This window comes from Carcharhinus amblyrhynchos, chromosome 29 (genome assembly GCF_965287045.1).
Source record: "Carcharhinus amblyrhynchos chromosome 29, sCarAmb.v2.hapA, whole genome shotgun sequence".
NCBI lineage: Eukaryota > Metazoa > Chordata > Chondrichthyes > Carcharhiniformes > Carcharhinidae > Carcharhinus > Carcharhinus amblyrhynchos.
The window spans coordinates 848651-871926 of record NC_137352.1 but is presented as its reverse complement, the minus strand read 5'-3'; the positions used below and the strand labels follow the sequence as shown (position 1 = coordinate 871926).

Sequence of the window (23276 nt, the reverse complement as noted above, 5' to 3'; positions counted from 1 at the left end):
GGGGGGTAGCTACAGGACGGATGTCAGGGGTAGGTTCTTTACCCAGCGGGTGGTGAGGGATTGGAATGCCCTGCCTGCTGCGGTTGTAAATGCGTCTAGTTTGGGGGCGTTTAAGAGATCTCTGGATAGGTTTATGGACGAAAAGGGATTGGTATAGGCTAGTGGGTCATTGTTTTTGTAGCTGGTCGGCGCAACATCGTGGGCCGAAGGGCCTGTTCTGCGCTGTAATGTTCTATGTTCTATGTTCTATTTGGACTGTACCTCACTGTGTATTTGCATTGCATCCCAATAGCCCATTGTGTACACAACCAGTTAACCCCAGAAAGGTTCTAATATCAAACCCTGTTCCATGATCATCAGTCAATTGTGGACAGATTTATTAAGCGTGGAACAATGGGTCTCAGCACTGAGGCAGTGAGTACAGAAAATATCAGCTGTTCTCTTTCAAGCTTAAAGGAGCAATATTATTTCATGGACACATTACAAAGACTACTGCCCTTTGTCCTTTGTGACTTTGGTGACTTCTGAAATGTGACTGGAGTTGAATTGAACCATACATTCAATGGGTTGACTCTTAGTTACAGTGGTGATTGTGGCAATTGGGGATTGCAGTGGCACAGTGGTATTGTCACTGGACTCCCAATCCAGAGACCCAGGGTAATGCTCTGGAGACCATGAAACCATTGTCAATTGCCATTAAAATTCACTAATGTGCCCTTTAGGACAGCAGACTTTCTTTCCTAATGTGGTCTGGCCTACATGTGACTCCAGATCCAAAGCAATGCTTGACTCTCACATGCACTGGACGACAGTTAGGGATGGGCAATAAATGCTGGCCCAGTTAGCAATACCCGCATCCTATAAATGAATTTTAAAAATTCCTTTAATAACTTCTTGGAGTTCCTCACCTTCATCAGATCTTTGGTTCCCCACTATTTCTCAAATATTTTTAAAATCCCTGACTGTAGAGACAGAGCTGGAGTATTTGTTTCATGTGTCTGTCATTCCTTACTTCCCTTAATATTTCATGCCTCTGCCTAGAATGGACCCATGTTGACCCTTACTAATCTCTTTTTTCATACTTGTAGAAGCTTTCACAATTTATGTGTGTTGCTGCTCACTTTTTTTGTTTCGGTCTTCACGGAGGAGGACGTGAATAATTTGCCGGGTGTTAGAGATGGAAAGGTGGTAGGACTGGAAGGTCTCAATGACATTACTGTTACTAGAGAGGTGGTGCTCGACAGACTGGAGGGGCTGATTGTGGACAAGTCCCCAGGACCGGATGGAATGCATCCGAGGGTTCTGAAAGAAATGGCGGAGGTGATAGTGGATGCTTTGGTGGTTATTTTCCAGACGTCGCTGGATTCCGGGGAAGTGCCGGAAGATTGGAAAGCGGCTAATGTTACGCCGTTGTTTAAGAAGGGTGCCAGGCAAAAGGCGGGGAATTATAGGCCGGTTAGTTTAACGTCTGTTGTAGGTAAAATGTTAGAACCCGTCATCAAGGAGGAAATAGCGAGGCATCTTGAGGGGAATTGCTTGATAGAGCAGACGCAGCACGGTTTCGTTAAGGGGAAGTCGTGTCTGACAAATTTACTGGAGTTCTATGAGGATGTGTCTAGGGCAGTGGATAGAGGAGAGCCGGTGGATGTGGTGTTTCTTGATTTTCAGAAGGCGTTTGACAAGGTACCTCACAAGAGGTTATTGCGGAAGGTCAGGGGGCATGGAGTTGGGGGTAGGGTGTTAGCGTGGATAGAGGACTGGTTGTCAAATAGGAGGCAGAGAGTGGGGGTCAATGGGTGCTATTCGGATTGGCGGTTGGTGACTAGTGGAGTGCCTCGGGTCGGTGCTGGGGCCTCAGCTATTTACCATTTATATAGATGATCTGGAGGAGGGAACCGAGTGTATGGTGTCGAAATTTGCTGATGACACCAAGATTGGTGGAATGGCAAATTGCGCGGAGGGTGTGGAGAGTCTGCAGAAGGATCTAGATAGGCTGGGCAAATGGGCCAGGAACTGGCAAATGGAATTTAATGTTGGCAAGTGCGAGGTGGTCCACTTTGGTAGGAATAATGGTAGGAAGGACTATTACTTACATGGCGAAAAACTGCAGCAGGCGACGGTGCAGAGGGACCTCGGGGTCCTTGTGCACGAGTCGCAAAAACCCAGCTTGCAGGTGCAGCAGGTGGTCAGGAAGGCGAATGGGATGCTGGCCTTCATAGCGAGGGGGATTGAATATAAAAGTAGGGAGGTCTTGCTGCGGCTATATAGGGCATTGGTGAGGCTGCAGCTAGAGTACTGTGTGCAGTTTTGGTCGCCGTACTTACGCAAGGATATTTTGGCCTTGGAGGGAGTGCAGAGGAGGTTTACTAGGCTGATGCCGGAGTTGAGGGGGTTGAGCTATGAGGAGAGGCTGAATAAACTAGGCTTGTACTCGTTAGAGTTTAGAAGAATGAGGGGAGGTCTCATTGAGACGTATAAGATGATGAATGGGATGGATAGGATAGAGGTGGAGAGACTCTTCCCGCTCAGAAAGGACAGTAGGACTAGGGGGCACAGCCTCAAGATAAAGGGGGGGCAGTTTAGAACGGAGTTGAGGAAGAACTTCTTCACTGAAAGGGTGGTGAATCTCTGGAATTCTCTGCCCGTTGAAGTGGTGGAGGCTGCCTCGCTAAATATTTTTAAGACGCGGGTTGATGGGTTTTTGATAAGAGAGGGGATTAAGGGTTATGGGGAGAGGGCGGGAATGTGGAACTGAGCCACGACAGATCAGCCATGATCTTATTGAATGGCGGGGCAGGCTCGAAGGGCCAGATGGCCTACTCCTGCTCCTATTTCTTATGTTCTTATGTTCACTTTATTTTACTCTCTATCAATGTCATGTATTTAGAAACATAGAACATTACAGCACAGTACAGGCCCTTCGGCTGTCGATGTTGTGCCGAGCTACATCTAAAACCAAGATCAAGCTATCCCACTCCCTATCATTCTGGAGTGCTCCATGTGCCTATCCAATAACCACTTGAAAGTTCCTAAAGTGTCTGACTCCACTATCACAGCAGGCAGGCCATTCCACACCCCAACCACTCTCTGAGTAAAGAATCTACCTCGGACATCCCTCCTATATCTCCCACCATGAACCTTATAGTTTTGCCCCCTAGTAATAGCTACATCCACCCAAGGAAATAGTCTCTGCACGTCCACTCTATCTATCCCCCTCATCATCTTATAAACCTCTTAAGTTGCCTCTCATCCTCCTCCGCTCTAAAGAGAAAAGCCCCAGCTCCTTCAGCCTTTCCTCATAAGACCTACCCTCCAATCCAGGCAGCATCCTGGTAAATCTCCTCTGCACTCTCTCCAATGCTTCCACATCCTCCTTATAGTGAGGTGAACAGAACTGCACACAATATTCCAAATGTGGCCTCACCAAGCTCCTGTACAGTTGCAGCATAACCCTACGGCTCTTAAACTCAAACCCCCTGTTAATAAACGCTAACACACTATAAGCCTTCTTCACGGCTCTATCCACTTGAGTGGTAACCTTCAGAGATCTGTGGATATGAACCCCAAGATCTCTCTGTTCCTCCACATTCCTCACAATCCTGCCGTTGACCCTGTAAACTGCATTCAAGTTTGTCCTACCAAAATGAATCACCTCGCACTTATCAGGGTTAAACTCCATCTGCCACTTTTCAGCCCAGCTCTGCATCCTATCAATGTCTCTTTGCAGCCTACAAGAGCCCTCCACCTCATCCACTACTCCACCAATCTTGGTGTCATCAGTAAATTTACTAACCCACCCTTCAGCCCCCTCTTCCAAGTCATTGATAAAAATCACAAATAGCAGAGGACCCAGCACTGATCCTTGTGGTTACTGCGCTGGTAACTGGCCTCCAGTCTGAAAATTTTCCCTCCACCAGCACCCTCTGTCTATGAGACAGCCAGTTACTTATCCAATCGGCCAAATTTCCTTCTATCCCATTTGTTCTGGGGTTATGTTGAGTTTGGCGTGTGGTGGGCTTACATTCAGCTTGGGTGAAGAGTCGGTGAAGAGAGTTTGGCATGTCAGCTGCTCGTTCCAAGGAAATTGGGACTCATCCATGGCCTGATGTCAGACAGATGAAGTGGAATCTTCCCCTCTTGCCCATTACGAGTAGGGTTGGAAAATTGGACGAGGCCAAAAATCGGAAACCTGTTAGCAAGAAAACAATTTGGCACTTTCTCCTCACCAGTTCCATGATGGCAGATGGTTAGTTGGGTTTCCTGCTGATCCATGGTGGGGACTATATTTGCATGCATTACCATGTCATGAATGCTTATTAAAGATGCTACTTGTAGAAATCACAAATCTTCCCAATCTTGCAGGAAATTTGATAGGTCTGATAAGTTGTGTGTAGCAGTCCACCATCACTTTACTCCTGACTTTTGAGGTAAGTATAACACACGAAGCCCACCTGTAGCAACACCATTCTCTGGGAGCTCCCCAAATTCACGAGAAGCTACACTGGTTAGGCTGTAAAATACCACCCAATCCCCACTCTTTTTTCCCATTGTCCGGGAGGGTGTAATGTCTTAGCGTCATACATCACAAAAACTCTTCAGCCCAGGGAGTCCACACGGACAATAGCTGCCACTAAAGTCATGCTAATTCTATTTTCCTTTGTCACATCCTTGAATGTTGTAATGTTTCAATTGCTCATCCAAATACTTTTTAAAGTTTTCCGGCCTCCACTAGCTTCCCTGGCAGTGCATTCCAGATTCTTACCACACTCGAGTGAAAGAAAGAAATTCTCAAATTCCCCCTGTATCTGCTGTCCCTTAGCCTGAAACTGTGCCCCCTCATGATTGACCCCTCAGCTGAGGGGAACAGCTGCTCCCTACTCACCATCTCCATAATCTTACACACCTCAATCATGTTCCCCCTCAGCCTTCTCTGCTCTACAGAAAACAATCCAAGCCTATCCAATCTCTCATAGCATAAATTCTCCATCCCAGGCAACATCCTGGTGAAGCTCCTCTGTACCCCCTTTAAAAACTATCACATCCTTCCTATAAGGTGACCAGAACTGCACACACTACTCCAAACTAACCAACATTCTGTACACCTCCAACATTACCTCCTTGCTCTTATATTCTATGATACAACTGATAAAAGCAAGAGTCCCAAAAGCCGCCTTAACTGTCCTATTCAACAGCTCTGCTGCCTTCAGGGATCTGTGAATAAGTAACCCAAGATCTGTCTGTTCCTCTGAGCTTCCCAGTGTCCTTTCATTCATTAAATACTTCCTTGTCTTGTTAATTCTTCCAAAGTGAATCACTTTTCACTTTTCAGGTTTAAGTACAATCTGCGCTGCTCTGCCCATAGAGAACAAAGAAAATTACAGCACAGGAACAGGCCCTTCGGCCCTCCAAGCCTGCACTGACCATGCTGCCCAACTGAACTAAAATCCCCTACCTTTCCGGGGACCATATCCCTCCATTGTTCCAGTGAGAACAAACCAAGTTTCTCCAACCTCTCCTCGTAGCTAATGCCCTCCATACCAGGCAACATCCTGGTAAATCTTTTCTGTACCCTCTCCAAAGCCTCCACATCCTTCTGGTAGTGTGGTGACCAGAATTGAACACTATATTCCAAGTGCGACCTAACTAAGGTTCTATAAACATGACTTGCCAATTTTTAAACTCAGTGCCCCAGCCAATGAAGGCAAGCATGCCGTCTGCCTTCTTGACTACCTTCTCCTCCATTCTGTTGCCACTTTCAGTGACCTGTGTACCTGTACACCCAGATCCCTTTGCCTATCAATATTCCTAGGTGTTCTGTCATTTACTGTATATTTCCAATCGGTATTAGACCTTCCAAAATGCATGACCTCACATTTGTCCAGATTAACCTCCATCTGCTATCTCTCCGCCCAAGTCTTCAACCAATTTATATCCTACTGTATCCTCTGATGGTCCTCATCGCTATCCGCAAGTCCACCAACCTTTATGTAATCCGCAAACTTACTAATCAAACCAGTTACATTTCCTCCAAATCATTTACATATATTACAAACAGCAAAGGTCCCAGCACTGATCCCTGAGGAACACCACTTGTCACAGCCCTCCATTCAGAAACGCACACTTCCATTGCTACCCTTTGTCTCCTATGACCGATGTGGCGATGCCGGCATTGGACTGGGGTAAGCACAGTAAGAAGTCTCACAACACCAGGTTAAAGTCCAACAAGTTTATTTGGTAGCAAAACCCCTTAGCTTTCGGAGAAGGAGCAGCGCATCGAAAGCTAGTGGATTTTGCTACCAAATAAACATATTGGACTTTAGCCTGGTGTTGTGAGACTTCTTATTGTGTGCACCTCCCCTGTAGCCAGTGAGGATACAAAGATTTCTCTCAAGGCCCTAGCAATTTCCTCCCTCGCCTCTTTCAGTATTCTGGAGTATATCCCATCAGGCCCTGGAGACTTATCTACCTTAATGTTTCTCAAGAACCCCAATACCTCCTCCTTTTTGATCTCAACATGATCCAAACTATCCACACACCCTTTCCAAAACTCAGCATCCACCAAGTCCTTCTTTTTGATGAACACGACACAAAGTACTCATTTAATACCTCACTCATCTCCTCTGGCTCCATGCATAGATTCCCTCCCTGTCCTTGAGTGGGCCAACCCTCTCCCTGGCTACCCTCTTACTCTTTATATATGTATCAAAAGCCTTGGGATTTTCCATAATCCTGCTGGCCAATGACTTTGTGACGCCTTTTAGCCCTCCTTACTCCTTGCTTAAGTTTCTTTCTACTTTCCTTGTATTCCACACTTGCTTCATGTGTCCCCAGCCTCCTAGCTTTGACAAATGTTTCCTTTTCTCTTTGACCAGGCTCTCAATATCTCTCGTTATCCAAGGTTTCCAAAACTTGCCATACTTATCCTTCATCCTTACAGGAATGTGCCGGTACTGAATCCCTATCAATTTATACTTGAAAGCTTCCCATGTGCTAGCTGTTGATTTGCCCTCAAACATCTGCCCCCAATCTACATTCTTCATAATATTGTTGTAATTAGCCTTCCCCAATTTAACATCTTAAACTTGAGGACTACACTTATCTTTAACCACCAATATCTTAAAGCTTACTGAATTGTGGTCACTGTTCCCAAACTGCTCCCCTAGTGAAACAGCGACCATCTGACCGGGCTCCTTCCCCAATATCAGGTCCAATATGGCCCCTTCCCTAGTTGGACTATCTACATATTGTTTCAAGAAGCCCTCCTGGATGCTCCTTACAAAATCTGTCCTATCCATGCCCCTAGCATTGAACGAGCTCAGGGAAATTAAAATCTCCCATCACAACAACCCTGTTACTTTTACACCTTGCCAAAATCTGCCTACATATCTGTTCCTCAATCTCCCACTGGCTCTTGGGCAGCCTATAGTAAACCCTAACATTGTAACTGTACCCTTCCTTTTCCTGAGCTCTACCCATATTGCCTCACTATATGAGCCCGCCGAGGTGTCCTCCTGGAGTACAGCTGTGATATTCTCCTTAACCAGTAGTGCAACTCCCCCACCATCTGACCAACCCATCTATATCTTCCTATAACCTACAACCTTTTTCACTACTAACTACCCTATCAATCTTGGTGCCATTTGCAAAATTGCTTAACATTCCTCCACATTATTATCTTTATTATTTACATATTATATATATATATTGGATTCAGAATTGGCTTGCCCATAGAAATCAGACAGCAGTGGTGGAAGATTGTTTTCCTAGCTGAAGGTCCGTGTGTAATGATATTCCGTAGGGATCAGTATGGGGACCTCTGGTGTGTGGCATATTTTTGTGGATGAAGCGACTGCATCTCACAGCTGAGTTGGAAACTCCCAGTATGACTGTCGACCAGGTGGCCATTCTCAGTGCAGTCCAACTGTATCTCGTTGCTGAGTCGGAAAACATAAGTGTGTGGGTTAGTAAATTTGCAGATGACGCAAAGATAGGTGGAGTTGTGGATAGTGTAGAAGATTGCCAAAGGATACAGCGGGATATAGATCAGCTGCGGATATGGGCGGAGAGATGGCAGATGGAGTTTAATCCGGGTGAGTATGAGGTACTGCATTTTGGGAGGTCAAATGTTAAACATAAGCATACAGTTAATGGGAGGACCCTGAACAGCATTGATGGGTACAGGGATCTTGGGGTTCAAATGCATAGCTCCCTGGAAGTGGCCATAGGGTGGTAAAGAAGGCATATGGCATGCTTGCCTTTATTGGTCAGGGCATCGAGTACAAGAGTCAGGATGTCATGTTGCACTTTATAAAATTTTGCTGAACTTAGATTATTGTGTTCAATTGTGGTCACCATTACAGGAAGGATGTGGAGGCTTTGGAGAGGATGCAGAAAAGATTTACCAGGACGCTGCCTGGATTGGAGGGTATGAGCTACAAGGAGAGGCTGGACAAACTAGAATTGTTTTCTCTGAAGAGATGGAGACTGAGGGGAGACTGATAGAAGTTGATAAAATTATGAGAGGCAGAGATAGGGTTGACAGTCAGTCTTTTTTCCTAGAGTTGAAATGTCTAATGTTAGGGGGCATGTGCTTAAAGTGAGAGGGGGAGTTCAAAAGTAGGGAGGTCTTGCTGCGGCTGTATAGGGCATTGGTGAGGCCGCAGCTGGAGTACTGTGTGCAGTTTTGGGCGCCGTACTTACGCAAGGATATTTTGGCCTCGGAGGGAGTGCAGAGGAGGTTTACTAGGCTGATGCCGGAGTTGAGGGGGTTGAGCTATGAGGAGAGGCTGAATAAACTAGGCTTGTACTCGTTAGAGTTTAGAAGAATGAGGGGAGATCTCATTGAGACGTATAAGATGATGAATGGGATGGATAGGATAGAGGTGGAAAGACTCTTCCCGCTCAGAAAGGACAGTAGGACTAGGGGGCACAGCCTCAAGATAAAGGGGAGGCGGTTTAGAACGGAGTTGAGGAAGAACTTCTTCACTCAAAGGGTGGTGAATCTCTGGAATTCTCTGCCCGTTGAAGTGGTGGAGGCTGCCTCGCTAAATATTTTTAAGACGCGGGTTGATGGGTCTTTGATAAGAGAGGGGATTAAGGGTTATGGGGAGAGGGCGGGAATGTGGAACTGAGCCACGACAGATCAGCCATGATCTTATTGAATGGCGGGGCAGGCTCGAAGGGTCAGATGGCCTACTCCTGCTCCTATTTCTTATGTTATGTTCAAAGGAGATGTGACGGGCAAATGATTTATACAGAGAGTGGTAGATATCTGGAATGTGTTGCTAGGGGGGTGGTGGTGAAGTCAGATATGATGGGGGCATTTAAAGGGCTTTTAGATAAGCTCATGAATATGCAAGAAATAGAGGAATATGGACAAGGGCAGGCAGAAAGGATTAGTTTAATTTGGCCTCATTTCAGCACAACATCGTGGGCCAAAGGGTCACTTCCTGTCTCTACTGTTCTATGTTAACAAACAATAATGGTGCCAGTACTGAATCTTGTGGTATGCCACAGGACACTGCCTCCGGTCACTCAAATATCCCCCTGCCACCACTCTTTGTGTCCTATTACAAGCAAGTTTCTGATCCATCTCGCCATGTTTCTCTGAATTCCATGTGCTTCAGCCTTCCCAAACAGTCTCCCATTTGGGACCTTGTCAAAGGCTTTGCTAAGATCCAGATAAACTACATCAACTACACTTCCCTCATCCACACGCTCGATCGCATTTTCAAAAAATTCTATTAAATTTGTTAGGCCTGACCTCGCTCTGACAAAGCCATGCTGACTATCCCTAATCAACTCATGCCTTTCTAAATGGAGATTAATTCCCTGCTTCAGAATTTTCTTCAGTAGTTTCCTTACCACTGACGTGAGATTCACTGGTCTGTAATTTCCTGGTTCATCACTAACATCCTTCTTGAAAAGTAGAACCACGTTAGCCGTCCTCCAGTTTTCTGGCAAGACATGCTGGATCATCAACACGGATGCCATCATCTCGTGCGTGAACACCATCCACCAGCTACACGGTAAATACTCTGGCAACTCGACCAACATTGCTTTTCTGATAAGCTGCAGGAAAGGATGTCCTGAGGCATGGTACATTGGGGAGACCATGCAGACACTACGACAACAGATAAATGAAAACCGCTCAACAATCACCAGGCAAGACTGTTCCCTTCCTATTGGGGAACACTTCAGTGGTCACGGGCATTCAGCCTCTGATCTTCGGGTAAGCGTTCTCCAAGGGAGCCTTCACGACACATGACAACACAGAATCATTGAGCAGAGACTGACAGCCAAGTTTTGCATCCATGAGGATGGCCTCAAGTGGGATCTTGGGTTCATGTCGCACTACCTGTAACCCCCATGACTTGCAAAATCTCACTAACTGTCCTGGCTGGAGACAATACACATCTCTTTAACCTGTGCTTAACCCTCTCTCCACTCAAATTGTCTGTACCTTTAAGACTCGATTACCTGTAAAGACACGCATTCCAACCATTATTTTGTAAATTGAGATTTTGTCTTTATATCCCTTGTTTGTGAACAGAACTCCCACTTACCTGACGAAGGAGCCGTGCTCTGAAAGCTTGTGGCTTTTGCTACCAAATAAAACTGTTGGACTTTAACTTGGTGTTGTGAGACTTCTTACTGTATTTACCCCAGTCCAACATTGGCATCTCCACATCTTGTTTGTAAAGTTCCAGGGCTTTGTAAATTGTGCCTATAAAAACAAAGGCCTCACAGTATTGCTCTGACTGCACAGTGAATGCTGCCTGACTGTGAGGAGTGCTTTTCGAGTTGGGTGAAAATAGGGAGTTACTGAAACAGGTCGCAGAGCCTGCAAGGGAGCGGGCTGATTGGGCACGAAGGGAGCGGGCTGATTGGGCACGAAGGGAGCGGGCTGATTGGGCACGAAGGGAGCGGGCTGATTGGGCACGAAGGGAGCGGGCTGATTGGGTGCTTCTCTTGATTCTCTGAAACTGCCCACTGATCAATGAGTTCGGACTAAAAACACTTAAAAGTAACATCACAGGAGGGCTGTGATTTGATTGACTAACAGAGAACTGCAATAAATTTTTAAATTACTGGTTAGACATTGCATTGAGATAGAGGTAATAAGGAGATTTTTTTAAAAAATAAATAAATAAATTGAAAAGCTAATTAAACAGAGTTAGAGGGTCAGATGATGTGGTGAGCTGCTCGACCCCATTGTGGTTCCCAGTGGGCACCTCTGTAGTAAGTGTTAGTTGTTTGGGGAACTCTGGCTCAGAGTAGATGAGCTGCATTCTGAGCTTTGGATACTGTGACACATCGGGGAGGGGGAGAGATACCTGGACGCTGTGTTCCAGGAGGCAGTCACACCCCTTAAATTAAATACCTTGAATTTGGTGAGTGAACATGGACAGCAGGGTGTGGCTGCTAGTGAGGCAGGTAGAGGGATCCAGGAGGTAGGGTTGCAGGAACGTCAGGCCCTGAACTTGTCCAAGAGATATTATTGTAACTGGAGTCAAAGTACACAGATTCTGGGCATTTGAGGATTCATAGAATAATTATAGTTGGTGACTACTGGAGTGCCCCAGGGGTCGGTGCTGGGGCCTCAGCTATTCGCCATTTATATAGATGATCTGGAGGAGGGAACCGAGTGTATGGTGTCGAAATTTGCTGATGACACCAAGATTGGTGGAACGGCAAATTGTGCGGAGGGTGTGGAGAGTCTGCAGAAGGATCTAGATAGGCTGAGCAAATGGGCCAGGAACTGGCAAATGGAATTTAATGTTGGCAAGTGCGAGGTTGTCCACTTTGGTAAGAATAATGGTAGGAAGGATTATTACTTACATGGCGAAAAACTGCAGCAGGCAACAGTGCAGAGGGACCTCGGGGTCCTTGTGCATGAGTCGCAAAAACCCAGCCTGCAGGTGCAGCAGGTGGTCAGGAAGGCAAATGGGATGCTGGCCTTCATAGCGAGGGGGATTGAATATAAAAGTAGGGAGGTCTTGCTGCAGCTGTATAGGGCATTGGTGAGGCCGCAGCTGGAATACTGTGTGCAGTTTTGGTCGCCGCACTTACGCAAGGATATTTTGGCCTCGGAGGGAGTGCAGAGGAGGTTTACTAGGCTGATACTGGAGTTGAGGGGGTTGAACTATGAGGAGAGGCTGAATAAACTAGGCTTGTACTCGTTAGAGTTTAGAAGAATGAGGGGAGATCTCATTGAGACATATAAGATGATGAATGGGATGGATAGGATAGAGGTGGAGAGGCTCTTCCTGCTCAGAAAGGACAGTAGGACTAGAGGGCACAGCCTCAAGATAAAGGGGGGGTCAGTTTAGAATGGAGTTGAGGAGGAACTTCTTCACTCAAAGGGTGGTGAATCTCTGGAATTCTCTGCCCGTTGAAGTGGTGGAGGCTGCCTCGCTAAATATATTTAAGACCCGGGTAGATAGGTTTTTGATAGGCAAGGGAATTAAGGGTTATGGGGAGAGGGCGGGAAAGTGGAACTGAGCCACGACAGATCAGCCATGATGTTATTGAATGGCGGGGCAGGCTCGAAGGGCTAGATGGCCTACTCCTGCTCCTATTTCTTATGTTCTTATGTAACTTTAATTGGTTGAGGTGTTGCCATGATGAAAGCAATGTGGAACTACAGGCTCTCCAAACTGCTGGGCAATTTTAAAAAGGCACAAGGTTTGAGCATATTCCTTTTGTTTGTAGGGAATGGGTTCATGGATACGAATGTATTTTGCATCTAGCAAGCATAAATGAGTCCGTTTGACTAATGATCTTCAATTAGTTGTTAATGTAGCAATTAATACACCCAGGATTTACAAAGTGCTGCCCAACTAATCAGCACCCTTCCTCTCCATGTTCTTCCCATCAGAATGAATCACCTCACACTTCTCCACATTGAACTCCATCTGCCACCTATCTGCCCACTCCACCAACCTATGTTTGATGTTCTATTCTACTCTCTTCACAATTTACAATGCTTTCAAGCTTTGTATCATCCTCAAATTTCAAAACTGTCCCCTGAACATCAAAATCTAGATCGTTAATATATATAATCAGGAAAAGCAAAGCCCCAATACTTATCCTTGAGGATCACCAGCAAATCTTTCTCCAGTCTGAAAATATCCATTGACCATTGCTCTCTACTTCCTATCATTTAGCAAATTTTATATCTGTGTTGCTACTATCCCTTTTATTCCATGTGCTATAATTTTTTTCACAAGTCTGTTGTATGGCACTGTATTAAATGCCTTCTGAAAGTCCATGTACACTATGTCAACAGCATTATCCTCATTGACTCTTTGTTACCTTCTCAAAAAACTCCAGTAAGTAAGTTGAACATGATTTCTCCTTTAGAAATCCATACTGGCTCTTCCCAATCAACCCACATTTCTAGTGACTACTAATTCTATCCCGAATACTTGTTTCGAGAAGCTTGCCCAGCACTGATGATAAACTGACTCATCTGTAATTGCCAGGGCTATCGTTATAACCTTTTTGAACAAGGGGGCAGCATTTGCAATTATCCAATCCTCAATCCTAGTTTAAGCTGTTGTGATCATTTAAATTTGGCATTTTTGTGTTTTTCCTGATGAGTGGTAGATAAAAAGCTTCAGAAACATGTTTCTGTATTCAGTATGTTCTGTACTATCAAATGACTATTCATATGACCAAAAATTGTGCGGAGCAATGGGAAAAGCAGAATACAGGGAAAATTCAGATGAAGGATCTGTAAGCTACAGACATAGAAAATAGAAACAGAATCAGGCCATTCGGCCCTTTGAACCTGCTCCACCATCCAATATGACCATGGCTGATAATCAAATTCAATACTTTGATCCCACTTCCCCTCCATATCCTTTGATCCCTTTAGTTCCAAAAGCTATAACTAATTCCTTTTGAAATCACACATATTTTGGCCTCACTACTTTCTGTGGGTGAGGAAATTTCTCCTCACCACAATCCAAAAAAGGTTTACCCCTTATCCTTGAATTATGACCTCTAGTTCTGGACTCCTTTGCCTTCGGGAACATTCTTTTCTGAATTTACCCTGTCTAACCTGTTAGAATTTTAGCAGTTTCTATGAGATCACCTCTCACTCTTCTAAACTCCGGTGGATATAATCCTAACCGATTTAATCTCTCCTCGTACCTCAGTCTCGCCATTCCAGGAATAAGCCTGGTAAGCCTTCGCTGTATTCCCTCAATAGTAAGAACATCCTTTCTGAGAGGACACCAAAACTGCACTCAATACTCCAGGTCTGGCCTCACAAATGCCCTATATAAAACATAGAACACTCCAGCACAATCAGGCCCTTCGGCCCACAAGTTGCACTGATCATATCCCTACCTACCAGGCCATAGAACTATCTATAACTCCCAATCCCATTAAATCCCATGTATTCATCCAGAAGTCTTTTAAAAGACCCCAGCAAGTTCGCCTCTACCACCACCGATGGCAGCCGATTCCACTCAGTCACCACCCTCTGAGTGAAAAACGTACCTTTAACATCTCCTCTGTACTTGCTCCCCCTGTAAATTGCTGTAAAATATCCCTATTCCTACGCTCAAGTCCTCTTGCTATAAAAGGTCAGATACTATTTGTCTTCTTTACTGCCCGCTGTATTGACGGGAGGCAATAGCCTAGTGTGATTATCACTAGACTACTCAGCTAATGTTCTGGGGACCTGGGTTCGAATCCCACTAAAAGGATTGCTGAGCAGAAACTGATAGCCAAGTTCCGCACATGTGAGGATGGCCTCAACCGAGATCTTGGGTTCATGTCACACTATCTGTAACCCCCATGACTTGCCTGGACTTGCAAAATCTCACTTACTGTTGTGTCTGGAGACAATACAGTGTCTGGAGACAATCACAGTGTCGGAGAGAAAGTTTGATGAGGACTTGTCAGTTGAGGTAGTATGGGCGGAGATTAGAAATAGGAGAGGAGAGGTCACCCTGTTGGGAGTCTTTTATAGACCTCCTAAAAGTTCTAGAGAGGTTGAGGAAAGGATTGCGGAGACAATCCTGGTTAGGAGTGAAAGTAATAGGGTAATTGTTATGGGGGACTTTAACTTTACGAATATTGATTGGAGTTGCTATAGTTCTAGCTCGCTAGAGGGGTCAGTGTTTGTACAAAGCGTGCAGGAAGGTTTTTTGTCTCAGTATGTAGACAGGCCAACTAGAGGTGAGGCTATATTGGATTTGGTGCTGGGAAATGAGCCAGACCAGGTGCTTGACTTGGAAGTTGGTGTGCATTTTGGTGATAGTGACCACAATTCGGTTACGTTCACCTTAGTGATGGGAAGAGATAGGCATGAACCTCGGGTCAGCAATTTTAGCTGGGGTAAGGGCGATTATGAGGCTATCAGGAGTGAATTAGGAAGCATGGATTGGATTAGGGGATTACAGGGACTGGGAACGTCTGAAATGTGGAGTTTTTTCAAGGAGCAGCTACTGCGAGTCCTTGATAGGTATGTCCCTGTCAGGCATGGTGGATTTGGTAGATCTAGGGAACCGTGGTGCACTAAAAGAGTTGAGTCGATGGTTAAAAAGAAAAAGGAGGCTTATGTTCGGATGAGATTGGAGGGCTCAGATAGTGCACTAGAAAGCTTTAGATTGGCTAGGAGGGAGTTGAAGAGTGAGTTGAGAAGGGCTAAAAGAGGACATGAGAAGACTTTGGCTGATAGGATTAAGGAGAATCCTAAGGCGTTCTATAGGTATGTCAAGAACAGAAGGTTGGTCAGGGCAAGATTAGGGCCAGTTACAGACAGCAGGGGGAAGTTGTGTGTGGAACCGGAGGAGATTGGAGAAGTATTGAACCAATATTTCTCTTCGGTGTTCACGCAGGGGGACATGAATATAGCTGAGGAGGACATTGGGTTGCAGGGGTGTAAAATAGACAGTATTACGGTTGATAAAGGGGATGTGCTAGAAATTCTTGAGGGGCTGAAAATAGATAAGTCCCCTGGTCCGGATGGGATCTACCCTAGGATTCTCTGGGAGGCTAGAGAGGTGATTGCAGAGCCTCTGGCTCAGATCTTCAGGTCGTCATTGGTCTCTGGTGTAGTCCCGGAGGATTGGAGGATAGCGAATGTTGTCCCATTGTTTAAGAAGGGGAACAGAGACTTTGCCGGGAATTATAGACCGGTGAGTCTTACTTCTGTTGTGGGCAAGGTTTTAGAAAAAATTATTAGGGATAGGATTTATAGTTATTTGGAGTGTAATGAATTGATTAGAAATAGTCAGCATGGTTTTGTAGCGGGTAGGTCGTGCCTTACTAACCTTATTGAGTTTTTTGAGAAGGTGACCAAAGAGGTGGATGGGGGCAAGGCAGTTGACGTGGTATACATGGATTTTAGTAAGGCGTTCGATAAGGTTCACCATGGTAGGCTTCTTCAGAAAATGCAGATGTATGGGATTGTGGGTAATCTAGGAAGTTGGATCAGGAATTGGCTATCAGATAGGAGACAGAGGGTGGTGGTGGATGGTAAATATTCATCATGGAGTACAGTTACGAGTGGTGTGCCTCAGGGATCTGTTTTGGGGCCACTGTTGTTTGTAATTTTTATTAATGATCTGGATGAGGGTATAGTTGGGTGGATTAGTAAATTTGCTGATGACACCAAAATTGGAGGTGTGGTAGATTGTGAGGAAGGGTGTCATAGTCTGCAGGGAGACTTAGATAGGTTGCAGAGCTGGGCCGAGAGGTGGCGGATGGAATTTAATGCGGAGAAGTGTGAGGTAATTCACTTTGGTAGGAGCAACAGATGTGTCGAGTATAGGGCTAGCGGGAGGACTTTGAATAGTGTGGATGAACAGAGGGATCTAGGTGTGTGTGTACATAGATCCCTGAAAGTTGGGAATCAAGTAGATAAGGTAGTTAAGAAGGCGTACGGTGTCTTGGCGTTTATTGGTAGGGGGATTGAATTTAGGAGTCGCAGTGTAATGTTGCAACTGTACACTACTCTAGTGCGGCCGCACTTGGAGTACTGTGTGCAGTTCTGGTCCCCGCATTACAAGAAGGATGTGGAGGCGTTGGAGAGGGTGCAGAGGAGGTTTACTAGGATGTTGCCTGGTATGGTGGGGAGGTCCTATGAGGAGAGACTGAGGGATTTAGGGTTGTTTTCGTTGGAAAGAAGGCGGCTAAGAGGGGATCTTATTGAAACATATAAGATGATTAGAGGTTTAGATAGGGTGGATAGTGATAGCCTTTTTCCTCGGATGGAGAAAGCTAGCACGAGGGGGCATGGCTTTAAATTAAGGGGGGGTAGCTACAGGACGGATGTCAGGGGTAGGTTCTTTACCCAGCGGGTGGTGAGGGATTGGAATGCCCTGCCTGCTGCAGTTGTAAATGCGTCTAGTTTGGGGGCGTTTAAGAGATCTGTGGATAGGTTTATGGACGAAAAGGGATTGGTATAGGCTAGTGGGTCATTGTTTTTGTAACTGGTCGGCGCAACATCGTGGGCCGAAGGGCCTGTTCTGCGCTGTAATGTTCTATGTTCTATGTTCTTAATACACATAGCATTAAGCATAGGTTAAAGAGATCTCCACTCACATTGTCTGCACCTTTAAGACTAGATTAGCTGTGAAGACTCATATTCTAATCAGTATTCTGTAAACTGTGTGTGCCTTTATATGCTCTGTTTGTGATCAGAACTCCCACTCACCTGACGAAGGGGCAAACCCCGAAAGCTAGTGGTGTTTACCACCAAATAAACCTGTTGGACTTTAACCTGGTGTAGTGAGACTTCTTACTGCGTTTACCCCAGTCCAACGCTGGCATCTCCACATCATTCGAATCCCACCACAGCAGATGGTGGAATTTGAATACAATTAAAAAAATCTGGAATTAAGAATCTAATGATGACCATGAAACCATTATCAATTGTTGGAAAACCCCATCTGGTTCTCTTATGTCCTTTAGGGAAGCAAATCTGCCATCCTTACCTGGTCTGGCCTACATTTGACTCCAGAGACACAGCAATGTGGTTGACTCTCAACTGCCCTTGGGCAACAAGACATGGGCAATAAATGTTGGTCAGCATTGACGCCCACGTCCCACGAGAGATTAAAAAACCTGTATGCTTACTTTCAGCAACTGATGCACAATGTCAGCTACGACTCTTACCAACTTTTCCAGATGCACCATTAAAAGCATTCTTTCTGATTGTATCACAGCTCGGTATGGCTCCTGCTCTGCCCAAGACCACAAAGAACTACAAAAGGAAGTGAATGTAGCCCAATCCATCACGCAAACCAGCATCTCATCCATTGACTCTGTCTACACTTCCTGCTGTCTCAGCAAAGCGACCAGCATAATTAAGGACCCGACATACCCAAACATTCGCTCTTCCACCTTTTTCCATCAGGAAAAAGGTACAAAAGTCTGAGGTTACGTACCAACCAACTCAGAAACAGTTTCTTCCCTGCTGCTAGAACATAGAACAGTATAGGACAGTACAGGCCCTTCGGCCCTCAATGTTGTGCCAAGCTATGTCCAAACCCAAGATCAAGCTATCCCGCTCCCTATCATTCTGGTGTGCTCCATGTGCCTATCCAATAACCGCTTGAAAGTTCCTAAGGTGTCTGACTCCACTATCACAGCAGGCAGTCTATTCCACACCCCAACCACTCTCTGAGTAAAGAATCTACCTCGGACATCCCTCCTATATCTCCCACCATGAACCTTATAGTTATGCCCCCTAGTAACAGCTACATCCACCTCAGGAAATAGTCTCTCCATGTCCACTCTATCTATCCCCCTCATCATCTTATAAACCACTACTAAGTTGCCTCTCATCCTCCTCCGCTCTAAAGAGAAAAGTCCCAGCTCCCTCAACCTTTCCTCATAAGACCTACCCTCCAAACCAGGTAGCATCCTGCTAAATCTCCTCTGCACTCTCTCCAGTGCTTCCACATAGTGAGGTGAACAGAACTGCACACAATATTCCAAATGTGCTCTCACCAAGGTCCTGTATAGTTGCAGCATAACCCCATGGCTCTTAAACTCAAACCCACTGTTAATAAATGCTAACACACTACATAAGCCTTCTTCACAACTCTATCCACTTAGTGGCAACCATCAGAGATCTGTGGATATGAACCCCAAGATCTCTCTGTTCCTCCACATTCCTCACAATCCTGCCGTTGACCCTGTAATCCACATTCAAGTTTGTCCTACCAAAATGAATCACTTCGCACTTAGCAGGGTTAAACTCGATCTGCCACTTTTCAGCCCAGCTCTGCATCCTATCAATGTCTCTTTGCAGCCTACAAGAGCCCTCCACCTCATCCACTACTCCACCAATCTTGGTGTCATCAGTAAATTTACTAACCCACCCTTCAGCCCCCTCTTTCAAATCATTAAAAAAAACACAAATAGCAGAGGACCCAGCACTGATCCCTGTGGTACACCGCTGGTAACTGGCCTCCAGTCTGAAAATTTTCCCTCCACCACCACCCTCTGTCTTCTATGATACAGCCAGTTACTTATCCAATCGGCCAAATTTCCTTCTATCCCACACCTCCTTACCTCTTCACGAGCCTACCATGGGGAAGCTTATCAAACGCCTTACTAAAATCCACGTATACGACATCAACTGCTCTACCTTCGTCCACACACTTAGTTACCTCCTCAAAGAATTCAATCAAATTTGCGAGGCAATTTTGTGTTGTCAGAGTTTTGAATGGACCTACCTTGCATTAAGTTGATCTTTCTCTACAACCTATAACTGTAACACTACACTCTGCACTCTCGTTTCCTTCTCTATGAACGGTATGCTTTGTCTGTATAGTGCAGGAAATGATACTTTTCACTGTATGTTAATACATGTGTCAATAATAAATAAAATCAAAGGTCTTGCTGAGTATCCACTTCTGTCAATTTCCACTCATTCAAACAATTATCTGTCTTCCTATTTTTGCTACAAAGTGGATAACCTCACATTTACCCACATTATACTGCATCTGCCATGCAGATGCCCACTAACTCAGCCTGTCCAAAACACACAAACATCTCTGCAACCTCCTCACAGCTCATCTTCCTGCCCAATTTTGTCTTATCTATAAATTTGATTTAGTTCCCTTGTCTAAATCATTAATGTATAATGTGAACAGTTGGGGTCCCAGCACAGATCCCTGCAGAACCTCACTAGGCACTGCCTGCCAATCAGAAAAAGACCCATTTATTCCAAATTCTTTGCTTCCTGTCTGCTAACTAGCTTTCTATCCATTTTAAAGCACATGGGACTGCAGGCAATGCCTTAACTTTACGTAGTAATCTGCTATGTGAGACCTTGACAAAAGCCTTCTGAAAGTCTAAATAAATCTTATCCAATGATTCTCCCTAGTCAACTCTACTAGTTACATCCTCAAAGAATTCCAGTAGATTTGTCAAGCATGATTTCCCCATGTAAACCTATGCTAACTTTGTGGGATTATACCACTGCCTTCCCAATGTCCAGTTATGAAATCCTTGGTAACGGAGTCTCGCGACCTCCCCGGTACCGATGAATTTGTAGTTCAAATAAAAGGTGCAACAATTGAAAGTCTAGTGTACCAATTATTACTAATGGCACAGAGTGGTATTTTTACTTATAACTTTTAAAACAAGTGTTCGTTAACTGTGTTTGATATCTGATTTTAACTCTGTGAAGTTGCCCCCCCTGTTCAGGTGTTTCAGGCAGTGCGGGGCGCCGTTGCGTATTTTCTTTCCCCACTTATTCTTTGCGGTCGAAGAACCGGCAGCTACGCGATGGATCGAATGGCCTCCATCAGTGTCATTTTATAATTTGCAGACTGGGAAACTGGGTGAAGGGCGTTTGATTGCGGGGTTCTGAGGGTAGTCACGTAGCTGGAGTCAGGACGCTGTCAGGCTGGGGCTGGGGGTGGGGGCGCGCTACTGGAGCCTATGGAGAGTAACTGCTTCCAGTGGCCCTCACTGGCGGAGGGTTTAAATCCAACCTGAAGCTCTACATTTGGGCTTCAGTCGAGTCCCGAGAGGAAAATCTTTAAATTAAAAAATCGGATGTGATGTTTGAGTATTGAATACATGAATCAATGATTGTTGGTCCTTAACTACCTTTAATCAGAAGTTTACAGCTGGTTTTAGGCTGAATAACCGAACCAGATGGAGCGATGATTGGAGTATAACCCGCCCCAAATACAGTTCAGCACCTTCACCAGCCATCTGAATTCTTAGTTATAAAGTTAAAAGGTAATTCTGTTTATTCAGAGCTGGTACTTGTTGAGTTAAACAAATGAAGGAGGATGAATTGGCTCCGGCTACAAAGCTCTGATGATGATATGCAAATAACTCTTTGACACTCACCCAAACTCACACCGAGTAAAACTGTCAAAGGCAACTACGACCCACCTGCAGCGACTCCGAGAATCCAAATTTGCCTAAATTATACCGAACTCTTAACTGCCTCTCACCTGCTGTTTCAGCGGTAAAGTAGGTGTTTTTTTTAAAGAGGACCAGAAATGAGGGACTTCAGTAAGGTGGCGAGTCTAAAGAAGCTGCTAGATCTTCCCTGGTGAGTGAGAATTCAGGCCGAGTTCCACAGCAAGGTAATTATTGCTGAACGTTTCATTCATTGGACAGGGTCTGCTAACTGAACAAGTTTGTGTTTGAAGGTAAGTGGAGGAGAGAGAGTGATTCATTCAGTCTATCATGTTATTCTATGATGGCTTCATTTTACTGGCTGGCTGTTTGTGTTTTATTAAAATCAGCTGTTTCCTTTTGCCACTGGAAGATGAGTGTCGGCACAGATAAATCATCCGATATTGGAACCAATGTCTCGCAGCAACACGAGCGAGCAGGTACACGCATTTCCAACTTCAGTTTCGTATCTCGCTTATTGTGAATCCATTTCCAGTAGATTCATTCACACGGAATATATTTTACAGCCTGTCCTAAATTGAGGCAAGTCTGCCGTTAACCCGGTCTCTACCACTAGTTCCATTACACAATCGAACGCAACTCTTTAATCATCCGAAAGGGGTTCGGGACATTTTATTACCCTTAAAATGTGATGCACTCTGTAGACTGCTAGCCTGTTGTTTAAGCCGTGACGTTTTGTTGTATCTGTACCAAGTTACAGACACAATTTATGTTTTAAAGTTCCCGGGAGTGTGGTGGCGCTGGGAACAGTGGCTGGATTCCTCCTGCTGTAAGCTGGCTCCTAGGTTCCGTGGCTGGGGTTAGCAGTTTGTTGTCACTGGCTCAGTGGGTAAACTCTCTGGCTGTAGTGTATTAAATTGAATCACTCTCCAAGAAACCATTCTGTGCACGCACACCACCCCCCCCTCCTCTTTTTGCTCCCTTAAATTTGAGTTTAATTTCTCTTCTGTCCCAGACTCCAAGACCAATTCACTCCGTAAATACGGCTAATTCTGTGGATCATTCTTGTTTGCTGTGTAGCTGCTGGCATACAGCATGTTACTGTCTGATGAGTCAACAAGAGGATGTTAGCCTCCTGAGCAGGAACAGCTAGCTTGCTGCCTCACTCACACTATTGTCCTCAGCACACTTCCTGTTTTCTTTCATCCAATCTCGGTGTGAAATTGGGTGTCGGTTGTCTTGTCACGCAATTAACCATCTTCACCCAAACCCATAATCACTACCCCCTAGCACCCCGTTCTCTCTCTCCTGTTGGAGCTATGGATCCGCTGTGGCTCCATTTACCGGGATGTTGTGGCCAGAAGCAGTGACTGGCGGGCTCTCCAAACACCGGCTTTATTTCTCACTCTGTATTCTTCGGTACGAAGCCAGGTTTAAACTCTGTAGTTCCGGGATTCCCATGGTGCTCTTAAACTGCTGGGAACTCCTGATTTATGTAGTTGGGATTATTTAGCGAGTGATACTCCGAATTCTGTTGGATTAGAGGGAGAAAGAGCAGCCCATTCGGCCCCTCGAGCCTGCTTGCCAGTCACTAAGATCATGGATCTAGCTCAGCTTTGTATTATTAGTCATAACGCTGCCTCCGCTATCTTTAAAGAAGAATTCCAGAAACACTCAACAATGAGAAATATTTCTCCTCGCCTGTCTAAAATGAGCCTTTAAACAGTGACCCTCATGTTCTAGATTTTTCCACAAGAGAAAACATCCACCCTGTCAACACCCTTCACCATTTTGTATGTTTTTAATCAAGTCTTCTAAACACCAATGGATATAAACCTAACTTGTTCACTCTTTCCTTATAAAACAACCCACCCGTTCCTGGTATCAATCCAGTAAACTTTCTCTCAACTGCTTCCAAAGTA

General features: G+C 45.1%; 1 protein-coding gene across 3 annotated transcripts in view; it reads left to right on the top strand.

Moving 5' to 3' along the window:
• The first annotated feature begins 20911 nt into the window (after positions 1 to 20911).
• The window catches only part of pou2f3 (POU class 2 homeobox 3), a 52137-nt gene continuing 49772 nt past the window's right edge, over positions 20912 to 23276 (top strand). For 2 of the 3 annotated variants that reach the window (XM_080214508.1, XM_080214507.1), the window contains exons 1-2: positions 20912 to 21647; positions 21744 to 21833. In XM_080214508.1, the coding sequence (XP_080070634.1) occupies positions 21767 to 21833 (67 nt within the window). In that variant the 5' untranslated portion in view covers positions 20912 to 21647; positions 21744 to 21766. The remainder of the gene's footprint in view (positions 21648 to 21743; positions 21834 to 23276) is intronic. The other variant, XM_080214509.1, reaches the window with a different exon arrangement.